Source organism: Macrotis lagotis, chromosome 5 (genome assembly GCF_037893015.1).
Source record: "Macrotis lagotis isolate mMagLag1 chromosome 5, bilby.v1.9.chrom.fasta, whole genome shotgun sequence".
NCBI lineage: Eukaryota > Metazoa > Chordata > Mammalia > Peramelemorphia > Peramelidae > Macrotis > Macrotis lagotis.
Window position 1 is genome coordinate 191774320 of NC_133662.1, and position 13223 is coordinate 191787542.

Genomic DNA, 13223 nt, shown 5'->3' on the forward strand with positions numbered 1-13223 from the left:
AATACTATATTAGGTCACTTAGGGAACATAAATACCATTCCAAGTCAGTCCTAGGGTCCATCCAGCACCCATAGCACTCTGTCTCTGTCAGTGGATTGGGGTAATGTTGAATGGAGTTTTGGAAGGCTTGGTTATTCCATTTGGTAACCAACCATGCTCAAGGTTTAGGGATCTGTCAGAGGAAGCAGGATGTAGTGAAGAGAGTACAGAACTTAGAAGCAGGGAACCTGGGTTCTATTGCTGACTAAACCTGACTAGTTCTATGTCCCTTCAATGAACTCCCATTTTGTACTATGAGGTATGTATGGTAATTTTGTAAATGAGGAAGCCAAAGTATGAAGCAACTGACTTTTCTTAACAAAGAGGTCAAGTGATTTCCCCTAAAGTAACACTGTTTTTAATAGATTCAGAACAAGAATACAGGGCACCAGCGCAGGCACCCAGATTCTTTTTCCCCCCATTATCTTCCCCTCCCCCTGATAAACTATTACAAAAAAGGTGAGCTTAGTTGGTGAAATGTAATGAAAGTTACGTAGTGGAGGTTAGGCCTTGTTATCTGGGATATAGTAAGATTTCAGAGCAGAGGAGGAAAAGTTATTAGATTTAAAATGGAGACTAATGGAAACAGTTGTTTTAAAGGTAAATTAAGGTTGTTTCTAGGAAGAAAAAATAACCTCAACCATTCTTGCCCCACTTTCCTGGATTTTAAGACCCCAAGATAACTATCACCAAAGTTGCTAAGATAGTAATGGGGTGGAGTTTGGTCTTCCCCAGGAAAGGGGTCTTTTTCATAGGTGGCAGTGACTCTGAATGGGGGGGATTAAAGAATTGGTGAGGATGGATGAATGGGTAGGGAGGAAGCATGAAGAGAAAACAACAGGTTATTTTTTGAGGGTAGGGATCCTGGATGTTGTGTAGGTTCTTACTGACACCTTTTAAAACCATTACTTTGACATTTATTCCTGGGTAATTTGTGAATCTACTCCTTCCCCCATTCTAGAAAGCTCCTCAAATACATACTTTTACCTAGGCCCACAAGTGAACTCCTTTCATTCCTATGCTGCAGAGGGATTTCTTGAATTGGCACTCCCTAATTTTGTCTTCCCACTTTGTTCTTTTACACCCCTCTTCAGATTAGGTTCCCCCCCACCTCCTCCCAATTCAGGTCATTATTTGAATGGAAAAGACAATCCTGAACCCTAAATATCAAAATTCAACGCGACATTTCCCTTTGAAAATACTTCTGTCTGCTTTGTCCTTTGCCCTTTCCCTCCCCCATTGCATGCCCCCCTCCTGCTGCCCTCCCCACCTGTTTGAGACCTCAGAAACGTATCAGACATGCAGTATAATTCATGAAGCATTTATTGTAGAAAACAGGGAATGGGAAGGAGAAGGCAGCTTGAAGACTGGTCTGAAAAGGTTTGGGGAGGTCGGGCTGAGTTATATAACACGTGTGTTCAAAGATAAGTTGGGGGATAGGAACAATCCTACTAGCTGGCAGTCTTCTTGCCCGACTCCACAAGAGAGCTGAAAAAGCTCATTGTGTCTGTGAAAGCCTTCTTGGCCAGTGGGATCATTTGCTCTTGTGACTTTTCAAAATAAGCCCTAGGAATGGATGAAGACAGGGGTCAATATGTATGGGGGGGAGAAGGGGAAAGGCCGTGAGGGAGAAATGTGGGATTATATCTAGGTAGACTCACCCAGGTTCCCAAACTCTAATCTGACCTTGGTTTGGGGAAAGAGGAGAGAGAGGGAACCCTCTCAGAAACAAACTGAACCGCAGGGGCCTCACTGCTACCGCTCTTCTCAAATACCAGGAGGTGCTGGATGGCAATGGGAGTTACTAAAGTATATTTCCCTTTCCCTCCCACACCAAAACCCTAAGTCCCTCAACCTTAGCCTCCTAATCCTCTCTCCCAGGCCTATTGTTCCTACTCACTCTCCAGTGCCCATTTCCCTTTCCCATACTTACTTGACTTGGGACTGAACCTCTGGCGCTTGAACCTTCTCAACTACTCCCTTGCCTACATCAGCTATCTTCTGTAAATACTGATAGAAGATGTTTTCAGTATCTTCTGTCTGTCTCCGAACCAGGGCTCCTGGACAGACACACAAACCAAGCTCATTCTTAACCCAGGGATCTGGCTCAGTCTTCCTGCTCATAACCTTAGTCAAAAACCAGGCACCTGGTTCCTTGCTTCTTTAAAGAACCAAATTCCTGGCTTAAGAGGAATGGAGAATGACCCAGGGAACTTCCCTCCTTGGAGCCTTAACTGACCAAATCTGTATAGGAGAACAGACCACTGGGCAGTTTGCCTCTTCAGGACCCTTTTGCCCTTGTCCCCAAGACATACCTTCCAGGTAGCAGATGCTCAGGAGCAGTACAGTCAGGGTGAGCAGCTTCATGGTGATAGCAAGTCAGAGTTAAACAGTCTAGGGACAAAAGGGTTGTGGAGAAAATTGGAGTAGGCAGCTATAGCCCAGGGCCACCCTTCTTGGTTCTCTTTCCCCAAATTTCTCCAGCCCACCTAAATTATCCAGGATTGTAGCCCAAATGCCCCAAAGACACTAGCCCCCCCCCCCCCCAGCTTTCATCTTACCTTGTCTAGGTTGGGTTGCTGACTCTGTGAATGTACCCAGGGAGAAAAGGGGTTATATACCTATCTACTTCCCTCCCCCCATCAGGTGACCAAGTTTGTGGAAACCCAGTGGGTCAGGGATCATGGTTAGGGTAAACAGATTACAGCGATAGGAAAGATGAAGAGGGGGCAAGCCAGAGCTCAAAATGTTGATAAGGAGAAAGGCTGATTTGGATCTATCTTCAAAGGAGTTAGGGTACTGGCAAAGAGGCACAGAGGACTAAAATCAATCAATCATTCAATTAGCATTTATTAAGTTTGCCACATTATTGGGCACTGTGCTAAGAGCTAAGCATATGAAAAAAGAAAGGAAGAGGAATGGAAGGAAGGAAGGAGGAGAAAAAATGTATTCTCAAGGAACTTATTTTCTCATAGGGGAGATTGTATGGGTGTGTTATATGCATTCAAGATAAATAGAAGGTAAGTGAAGGGATGACATTAGTAGAAACTAGGAACAAGAAGAGAATTTCATGTATACAAAAGTATCATAGAGTATTTAGACTAGAGCCCAGTACAATATAAAAAAGGTAGAAAGGACTCAGAATTCCTAAGTCCTTCTCTGGAAAGTTTTGCATATGTCCTACCAGGTTTCTGGGTCCCAGTTTTTTAAAATAAATTTTTTTTATTTGTTTTCCAATTATATACAATAGTAGTTTCTACCAATGATTTTTTGCAAAGTTTTAAATTTTGCAAATTTTCCCTCCTTCCTCCCTTCGCTCTCCTCTCTCCACAACAGAAGGCAATCTGATAGTCTTTACATTGTTTCCATGATATGCACAGATCGATATTGAATGTGTTGAGAGAAAAATATATCCTTAAGGAAATAAAATAATATATTATATTATAATATATAATATAATATATTATATTATAATATATAATAATATATCCTTAAGAAAATAATAGGGATAGAAAAATTATGTTTTACTTAAGACAACTTTTTTTAAATTGAAGATAATAATCTTTGGTCTTCATTCAAACTCCATAAATCTTTCTCCAGATACTGATGGTATTCTCATCACAGATCCCCTAAAACTGTCCCTGATTTTTGCACTGATGGAATCTATCAAGGTCGATCATCACAATACATTGTTGTTAAGGTGTACAATGTTCTTCTAGTTCTGCTCATCTCATTCAGCATCAATTCATGCAAATCTTTCCAAGTTTCTCTGAAATACAATACCTCCTGATTGCTATTAAAACAATAGTGTTCCATTGCATACATATATCACAATTTGTTTAGCCATTCCCCAGTTGATGTACATCCCCTCGATTCCCAATTCTTTGCCACTACAAACAGCTGCTATTAATATTTTTGTGCATGTGAGGTTTTTACCCTTTTTCATGATATCTTCAGGATCTACTGGGTCTCAGTTTTATCATCTCTTTTGAGGGAACCCTTTCTCTCTCTCTTCCCTAAACTTAATTTAGGGAACAGTGGGGAATGGAGGTCAAATTGGAGGTCTATAGGTTGAGGTTCAAATAGGAGGATTGGAGGATGGGGGTGGGTGGATATCTGAGCTCTCAGGTCAGAGGGTAGAGATTGTTGTTTTTTGTGTTTTCCCCAAGTTAATATGTAATGAAATTTGGAAGACCACAATGTGTGTCCTTCTGGAGGATGGCTAATCAGTGGTTTGCCCAGTCCCCAACCAAAATAACTAGGGTTGCAATACTCCCCAAGTGAATGATTCTGGAGGGAGAGATTGGGAGAAAGATTGAATAGGGAACTGCAAGAGTGCTGGAAGGGTTAAAGGTCTTCCAGTCACTTGAGTAGCTAATCTGCTGCAAATTGCAGCTGGTCAGCAGAGCTGGAGTCAGCAGGTTTCACAGGATTGACCCTGAGGTGAGAGATTGTGCTTAGAGCTTAGAGTCTTGTAGCTGACTATGGATCAGAATTGTTTTCAGGGGTAGGGGTCATTTGTTCTGATCTTAGTTTATAATCTTGCAGATATATGGCATTCAATGGGAAAAGCAAGTAAGGATCTAAGCCTAGGCAATTTATCTCTACCGTTAAGATGACTCAGACAAGTTGGCTGGAAGATACCTTTTCTGGTCCTAACAGGCTTGTGGGTGGGGGGAATAGAGAAGAGAACTGGGAGTGAGGACTTCTAGATTCTGTTACCCTATTTTTTTTAATGGGTTCTTCTGTGGAGGAAGAATTGAGATGCTTTAAGGAATGACATTCTTCCAAAACAAGTTTTCGTAATTTTTTTTAACCACACTTGTGTTCCTATTCCACTCCACCTCCTTCCATACCAACAAGAGAACTAAATTAATTTTTATGCATTCTGGAAATAACCTAGCTGTGTGATCTTAGGCAATTCACTTAATCCTGTTTGCTGCAGTTTCCTCATCTGTAAAGTGAACTGGAGACGGAAATGGCAAACCACTCTAATATCTTCACCAATAGAACCCCAAATGGGGTCATGAAAAGTACTACAGGACCAAAAATGATGCCAACACTCTTAACTCTCAACTCCCCAGATCTTCACTGACTGTCCCACATGCTTGAAATTCTCTTCCTTCTCATCTCTATCTCTGGTTTTCTTCAAGTCCCAGCTAAATTGGCACCTTCTTCAAAACGCCTCCCCTCATGCTCTTTAATGCTTGTGCCTTCCTTCATTGATGTCTCCAAATTAGTCTGTATAAATATATTTTGTTTGTACATAATTTTGTTTGCTTATTGTCTTCCCCATTAAACTGTAAGTTCCAGAGACTGCTTTTCCCCCTCCCCCCCTTTTCTTGATATCCTTAACATTTAGCAGTGTCTGGCATCTAGTACCTGACTGATAAAACACTTGTTGCACATTATAATGTGTGAAGTCAAAAGATGTCTTGAATTGGTGGTAGCTATGGGGTTTGGATAGAGAGTCTGTAGAAATTGGGTAGATGTGGGTTCAGATGCTGCCCTAGAATCCAATCACGGTCAAGTCATTCCAATCTCTGGGAGCCCTGGGCAACTCTAATTTAGAGAGGAGCTGCCAACGTGCATGGGCAGAAAGTGTTTCTATATCTGGAATTCAGTGTGCCCATGAAACCAAAACACTCCTTGACTTACATGAACTGATGCTGAGTGAAGTGAGCAGAACCAGAAGAACATTGTACACGCTAACAGCAACACGGGGGTGATGGCCAACCGTCTATGATGGACTTGTTCATTGCAGCAGTACAACAATCAAAGACAATTCTAAAAGACTTGTGTTGGGAAATACCATCCATACCCTGAGAAGGAACTCTGGAGTTTAAATGCAGACCAAAGCTTACTATCTTCAATCTTTAAAAGTTTTCTTATGTGTTGTGTTTTTTTTTCTCTCTCTAATTTTTTTCCTTCCTTTGATTCTTCTTTCACAACAAGATTAATATGAATCTCTCTTTAGTATAATTACACATGTAGAGGCTCCATTAGATTGTTTTCTATCAGGGGAAGGGAGGGAGGGAGAAAAATGTAAAACTCAGAATCTTTATTGGGGATAACCATTGTTGCATGTTGTAGGAAAAAATAAATGCAAATTTTTTTTTTAAAAACTGGGCATGATGCGATGCCCTCTGGCACACGCAAACTCCTAGAGAACCATGGCACGCTCTGCGCTGTGGGGGTGGTGCAAGAAAGAGGGCAGAGGTCTTTCCTGAGTTCTCGCTTAGGGGGCTGGCATCCTTGGCAGGCATCCTTGGCATCCTCCCAGCAGCTTTGGAGGAATAAGCCCCCTGGGCTTCAGCCTGGACCGATGCCCCCGGGGTCTTACCGCTTCTCAGACCCGCTTCCCTTTGACCTCCGAAACAAGGAGCTCTCCTTCCTCATTGGTGGGCTAGAGGCAGGGGGCGGGGCCCGGGCCTCCCCTAGCTGCCAGGCTCCAAGATGGCGCCGGCGGCCGCGCTAGGAGCGCGCCGTGAAGCCGCGGCTCTGCCCTCACTCAAGATGGCCGCCTCCATCAAGATGACCGGGGTGTGCCGGGGCTAGAAGGGCGGCGCGGTGGCCGGAGCAGGTGAGGCCGCAGGTGCAGAGCCAGACTAGGCTCGGGGCCGGCCGGCCCGCGAAGGGGGACGGAAGGGGGGGCCTGAAAGCTGCGTGGCCCGGGGGCAGGGGCGGGCAGGGCCAGCGAGCCCCGGGGAGGAGGGGGTGATGGGCTTGGGGGGTGACAGGTGGGGGACGCAAGGGGTGCGCGGCCCGCCGGCCCCACTGATCTCTCTCTCTGTCTCCACTCCCCTCCTCCGTTCCAGCTGCAGGGTCCGAGCATGTCGAGGCACCCGGGGTTGGGGTGCCGGGGAGCGGGGGGTGGGGTCGGCGGGGGCTGGGGAGGTCCGTAGCGACCCCTCTCCTGGACCCCGCCCCCACCCCTCCCCAGGCTGAGATGGGGAACGCGTTGGGCCTGGCTCCTTTGGGAGCTCTGCCCCGCCGAGGCGCCCGTCGGGAGGAGCCGCTGCCCAACCCGGGGAGTTTCGATGAGTTGCACCGGCTCTGCAAAGGTGGGGACCCGGCCCGGCACTCCCGAGGCCGGCATTGATTGAGCACCGGCTGTTTGCCAAGCCCTGCACTTCCCGGCCCGAGGGACGCCTGCGGCGGCCCTCTAGTCCGGGGCTGGCCCTGGCTGCGCCCGCGGGCCTGGGCCAGGCGCGGGCCTGGGCCAGGTGCTGGGCCTGGGCCAGGTGCTGCGGACCTGGGCCAGGTCCTGGGCCAGGCGCGGTCCTGGGCCAGGTGCTGCGGGCCCGGGCCAGGTCCTGGGCCAGGTGCTGCGCTCCGAGGGGGCCGCTCTGTCACCCACGCTGTATACATGTCACTGGGAGGCGCTGGGACGCAGGGAGGGGCGTCCGGCGGGCGCTGGGGATGGCCGGGCAACGAGTGCGGGAGAGGGATGGGGGACCTGGGCAAGAGAAAGCACATAGGCCCCCCCGCTGGACTGCAGAGGCTGTGGACAGGTGTAAAGTGCAGGAAGACTCCAACACGCAACCTCCCCTGTCACCTTAGAGAAGCCTAGAGCGCCGGGGAGGTCCGAAGGGTGCGGGACAACGGGGAGAGGCAGGAGACGCTGCCCGGAGGAGGGAGAATTGGAGTTAGGCTCTTCGGGATGAAGGGAGGGGAGACTTCTCATTTCTAAGGATCAGCGTGACCACAGGCTTGGAGGTGAGGGAGGTTGGGGACTGAGTAGTCCAGTTTGGTTAGAGGGTAGATGACAATGTTGCCTTCATTTTCGAGGAAGACCAGGACTTGAGGGAGGTGATGCCATGACAAGCAAGAGAACTGGTTCTGAGTGAGGGGGAAGCTGTGCTAAATCGAGGGGCTTGGCATGACATAAAATAGCACTAGATTTTGGAGAACTTTAAATGTCAGACATGTATTCAGTCAATAGGGAATCACTGAAAGGATTTAGGAAAGGAGCATATGGAAGAATATTCTGGTTGTGGTTTGAAGGATATATTGGAATGGAAGAGAGAATAGAAGTGGGGAATCTCTATTAGGAAGTGATAATGATAATAGTATCGATGGGAGAGACCCCTATGAGAATGGTGGGAATAGAGACAGAGAAGTGGACAGATGTGGAATGTATTCCAGAGGAAAAATTGGTAAGATCGTTTTCCAAAGTCTGTATGAATAGCCCCAGAAGTAGTAGGTCACAGTTAGATGGGAACCTAAAAGCCTTAAGGATGAGTAATTCTTATACACATATAATTTACATTAGATTGCTCTCTGTCAGGGAGAGGCAGGAGGGAAGGGAAAGAGGGAGAATCTTACAAAATCTTACAAACAAATGATTGTTAAAACTATATTTGCATATAGTTGGCAAAATTAATTAATTATTTTTTTAAAAAGGATGATGAGTAATTCCCTTCAGGAATCAATCCTTTCCCTTTGGGAGGAGGTTTCCTTGTGGTTAGAGAACTCCTGTCTAAACTTATCCTTTCTGTTATTCCTGATTTTTAGATGTGTTCCCGGTACAGATGGAGGGCGTGAAGTTCATTGTCAACAAGGTTCTGAGCAGCCACTTCCAGGTGTTCTCATTTTCCTGTAGAGTTCCCTTGGGCCTGATGCCTTCCACCCAGCCCAACACTCCCTTATTAAGACCTATTCTGAACCCCTTCATGCAGTCATCTATTGTTTCCAGCCTCTAGCTAGGTTGTATGACTCAAGATGGAAGGAAGAAAACCTGCAACTCCTATATCCTTTTATCTCTTTTTTTTTTACGGGAAGTGATGCTAGTCTAAACCCAGTGAGGAGTAGTGGAGGATGGAGAATGACTAGGATTGCAAATCAGGGTGACCCTCATATATGTGTTACATTAAGGGGCTCCTTGAGCAGTAAGAAAGAGAGGAGCTAACCTGTACTTCTCTAACCCTTTCTTCCTCAGGTGACCCACACAGTACACATGAGTGCTCTGGGCCTGTCTGGCTATCACCTCCATGCTGCTTTTATTGGTGACCAGCAGCTCAGTTCTACTGAGGTAAGGGGGATCAAACAGTTGGTTTATCTCACCAGAAACCAAATGAATACCATGAAGATGAGATTGAAAAGATGTTCTTCTTTCAGGTCCTGACTCTGGGAAGGTCTGATGAAATATTTCTTGGGAAATAACCATTCTATCTCCATCACACTGACTGCTTCCAACCAAGTTTCCAATCAGTCAATTAAAAGTCATTTATTAAATGTACCAAACACTGTGCTAAACACTCCTGCTCTTAAGGAGCTTACAGTCTAATATATAGGATTCAATTTTTTTTCAATTTACGTTGTTATTGTTTTCATTGTTTTATTGGTTCTGCTTACAATTCTGCTACAGTTCACATACTCTTTCCCATACCTTTCTGAATTATTCATATTCATTATTTCTTACAGTATACTAATATTTAATAACATCCATATACAAATCTGTTTTATTTTAGATAGAAACCTAGAAGTGAGATCTGTAAAAGGGTGTGGACATTTTGTCACTTTTTCAACATAATTTCAGATTGCTTAACAGAATGGTTGGATCAATATTCAATTCCTTCAACAGTGTTTTCATACATATGTTTGTGCCAGTCTTCATAGATATGTTTCTTAGATGGCATTACTAAGATCCTTTGCAGCTTTTATATATATTAGAGTAGACAGATGTCCCCTTTTGTCATTGTGCGTTAGATCCATCCTTATGGCTCCACCAGAGGGCGCTAGATACAATTGTGAAAGTCCTACCATTGCCTTTTGGAATGAGATGTTGGTACCCACTCAGTGGTACCCCTTTCACGAGGCTACCTTCCCCAACAGGTGTTTCCTACTGTTGTGGGGGATCTGGACAGCAGTGGTAGCCTCAATGCCCAGGTCCTGCTTCTCGTGGCAGAGCGACTCCGAGCCAAGGCAGTCTTTCAGGTGACCCATCAGTACTGACTCCCATAACACACTGCCTTCCTCCAGTCCCCGTTCTAAAGCTTTGAAGAGAAGGTCGATGTGGGGTGGCGGGTTTTCAGGGTTTGCAAATGTGAAGAGGGTTGTGAATGTACTGGAAGGTTGGCATGAGGAGGTCGAGGCTCATTTCTTTTCCATCTAGACCCAACAGGCCAAGTTTCTGACGTGGCAGTTTGATGGGGAATATCGGGGGGATGACTACACTGCCACTCTGACTCTAGGGAACCCTGACCTGATTGGAGAATCTGGTGAGGAACCAAGATAGGGATCTGGAGGGGGTGAGGGTGGAAACCTTTCCTTTTTAACCTCAGCTGCCCAGTATTTCTGGTTGCTTCTCCTTTTTTGTCCCTTTCTTATGTCCATAATTTAAGGGTGGAATTAAGGGGGAGGCTTCCTTCCTAGAATGATACTGCTTTAAGGGATGTGTAGTTGGGGAAGTGCCTGGTGGGGTACTGGTCCTGGGTAAAGGGGGGTTCCTTGATTATTCCCTGACCCCTTGTTTCCCCACCTCCCACCTCCCCCCCCCCCCCCACAGTGATCATGGTCGCTCACTTCCTGCAGAGCCTTACTCAACGTCTGGTGCTGGGGGGAGAGCTGGTATATCACCGGCGCCCAGGAGAGGAGGGGGCTATCCTGACACTGGCTGGGAAGTACTCTGGTATGAAATGACACAGGATGGGGAAGAGGTTGGGAGGATTCTGTCCTGCTCTGGGGTCTGTAGCCTATGTTCCATGAATGACCATTAGTGATCGCCACCCCTTCTTGGTTCTTGCAGCTCTGCACTGGGTGGCTACATTGAATGTGGGGTCAGGCGGGGCCCATGCAAGTTACTACCACAGGGCCAATGAGCAGGTGAGGCCCCCTCCCAAACCAGGCTCATCATATCTGCTTGCCCCACCATGCCTGACCCTCATGAGCTCTGAGCCCCCCCTGACCCTTTGATGGTCTTCCTGATGGACCTCACTAATGCTATTTATCTTTCCATCCCTTGCCCTTGGGGCTCAGGTTCAGGTTGGAGTAGAGTTTGAGGCCAACACTCGGTTACAAGACACTACCTTCTCCTTCGGATACCACTTGACGCTGCCCCAGGCAAACATGGTGTTCAGAGGTGAGGGGAGTTGAGGGGTAGGACAGAGGATCCTGGGGTCATGGCTAGAAGGACATCCCTTAGCATTTATTGACTTGACTGAAGGATGTTTGATCCAGAGCGTTCTTTCCCATCCTCAAGATATAATGTTGGCTCTCTGCTCTGAGAGTTTGTGGTTTTTTTTTTTTTCAGGTCTCGTGGATAGTAATTGGTGTGTTGCTGCTGTGCTCGAGAAGAAGATGCCCCCTCTACCTGTGACCCTCGCACTCGGAGCTTTCCTTAATCACTGGCGTAACAGATTTCACTGTGGCTTCAGTATCACTGTGGGATGAGAAATCTGGAGATAGCTCCCTTGAACACTTGAAGCCATCAGAGACAGACAGAGAGAGAGAGAGAGAGAGCCAGTGTCTGGGTCTTCCCCAGAGACCAGTTTGCTCAGTGTGACTCCATGGGATGAGTGAGGGCCTGGATGGAGCCCCCTTGCTAACTGGAGCTATCGAAATGGGCAGGATGGGAGGCTCTCCTGACTTTCCCCAGAACTCTAGCCTGACTGCTTTCCTCTCCAAGCCCTTGAGTCTGGCAGGCTCTGGACTGAGGGGGAGGGCTGTGATTATGTCTGATTGCTTTCTTCCAACCCTGTGTATTAAAGCCAATCCCTCTCCTCGCTGACCCTCAGCAGAGCTAAGAAAACTAGGTGGGTACAAGTCCTATCCTACTCATCAGCTCTGGGTCTAGTGCTGGAGAAGGGAACAGGGCTGTGGCTGCTTCAGCCTCTACCCAGTGGGCACTGCTTCAACTGTGAAACCAGCTCTGACCCCTTCCCTGTGCAGACTAGAGAATGAATGAATGAATGAATATATGGGCCTCCCTCGACAGCAGCATGAAGACATTGCGTTGCCTTGGTCGTTCATTGTTAACCTCGGGTGGGGTGTGTGGTCACTGGACCTCTTTTCTTACTACTGATCTGGACTTCAGATCTGGACATAAATCCCTCCACGGCCCTGTAGGAACCGTGCAAAAGTGAAGGGCAGGGCCACCTGTTGCTATTGCTTAGGAGAGCTAAAGTAGATGGACGGACAATCTCCCAGATGGGTGGGTAGGGACAGGTGGTTAGTTGAGGAAGTGCTGGGGGATGGGGGCCAGTAGCATCTCAACTGTAAATTTCCTGTAGCAGAGGCATCATGGCGGATAGCTCATGAATGTGCTGCAACTGGCGCCCATACTCCATGTTGAGACTTCGAAGTTCTGCCAGCAGCCCAAGCATCTTGGCATACAAGAACCTGCAAGGTTGAAAATCACTAATTGGGTCACCTACTCAGAACTTCTAGGGCTCCTTCATCCTCCCAGGGGAAGAAAAAGGCAAAGAAAAATAGGCCCAGGGGCCTATTCTCCACCAAGAGCTGTGAAAGTGAGGCCCTGGCTTGTAAAGTAAAAAACAAACAAACAAACAAAAACAAAAACCAGCCAACAGACCCAAAATACAATTGGTTTGGTGGTCTGTCAGGCTCTGACCCCCAACTCTGATCTAACTACCCGCAGTGTGTGTTGTTCACAAGAGCCAGGGGTCTCTATAAACTGTGAAGGCTGGAGGTGGGAAAAGGGACAGGAGTGTGTTAAGATAAAAGTCAACCTTTTTAAAGGGGTTAGGACTTTAATTTAATTATCTGAGACTGGCTTGAAACTAGATTTTAATTGCTGTGGTGGGAGAAGGAAAGCAAGTCATAGTCAGTTCTAACCTTTTCTTAAGGTGGTTCTACAGAGAATGGACAAGGCAAGATAAAGAAGAATAAATTGAGAATGACTTGACCCTTGGCCAAGTACAGGTCTTAGGGACTGTTTTCATCCTTGAATTCAAAGGGAAATTAGAATCAGGAAAACTTAATGAATTGCGTAAGGTAGGGCTGGAAAAAAGAGGATATAAGGAGGAAAAAGTGAAAGAGGTTAGGATTCTTTAGAGAAACAAAGATTGGGATTGTTGAACGTCAGGGTTGGTTATTTTAAGCCCTGGAAGAACCATAATATAGAACACAGAGTTCAGCTATTTTCTATCACTAATGAATAAAGAACTAGGAAAAAAATAGAATTAAATTGCAGCAGGAGGAATTTAGCTATGAGACATGTG

General features: G+C 46.4%; 3 protein-coding genes across 10 annotated transcripts in view; 1 reads left to right on the top strand and 2 right to left on the bottom strand.

Moving 5' to 3' along the window:
* Positions 1 to 1344: 1344 nt before the first annotated feature.
* APOA2 (apolipoprotein A2) lies at positions 1345 to 2638 on the bottom strand. Its single transcript, XM_074188153.1, has 4 exons — positions 2601 to 2638; positions 2355 to 2433; positions 1973 to 2099; positions 1345 to 1605 (listed from the first exon to the last, which is right to left on the bottom strand). Exons 2-4 carry the CDS (start codon positions 2404 to 2406, stop codon positions 1491 to 1493), a joined length of 294 nt encoding a protein of 97 aa, XP_074044254.1. The 5' UTR covers positions 2407 to 2433; positions 2601 to 2638; the 3' UTR covers positions 1345 to 1490.
* Positions 2639 to 6562: 3924 nt separating this feature from the next.
* Positions 6563 to 11770, top strand: TOMM40L (translocase of outer mitochondrial membrane 40 like). Of its 3 annotated transcripts, XM_074188162.1 has the most exons (10): positions 6563 to 6622; positions 6858 to 7103; positions 8557 to 8624; positions 8981 to 9073; positions 9877 to 9978; positions 10157 to 10262; positions 10550 to 10672; positions 10790 to 10866; positions 11020 to 11122; positions 11294 to 11770. In XM_074188162.1, exons 2-10 carry the CDS (start codon positions 6989 to 6991, stop codon positions 11431 to 11433), a joined length of 927 nt encoding a protein of 308 aa, XP_074044263.1. In that variant the 5' UTR covers positions 6563 to 6622; positions 6858 to 6988; the 3' UTR covers positions 11434 to 11770. The 3 variants fall into 3 exon arrangements, with proteins under 3 accessions (XP_074044263.1, XP_074044264.1, XP_074044265.1); XM_074188163.1 differs by lacking the exons at positions 6563 to 6622; positions 6858 to 7103 and adding an exon at positions 7454 to 7633; XM_074188164.1 differs by lacking the exons at positions 6563 to 6622; positions 6858 to 7103 and adding an exon at positions 7640 to 7758.
* NR1I3 (nuclear receptor subfamily 1 group I member 3) overlaps positions 11719 to 13223 on the bottom strand; it is a 28263-nt gene continuing 26758 nt past the window's right edge. For all 6 annotated transcript variants that reach the window (XM_074188157.1, XM_074188156.1, XM_074188155.1 and 3 more), the window contains one exon: positions 11719 to 12381. In XM_074188157.1, the coding sequence (XP_074044258.1) occupies positions 12252 to 12381 (130 nt within the window). In that variant the 3' untranslated portion in view covers positions 11719 to 12251. The remainder of the gene's footprint in view (positions 12382 to 13223) is intronic.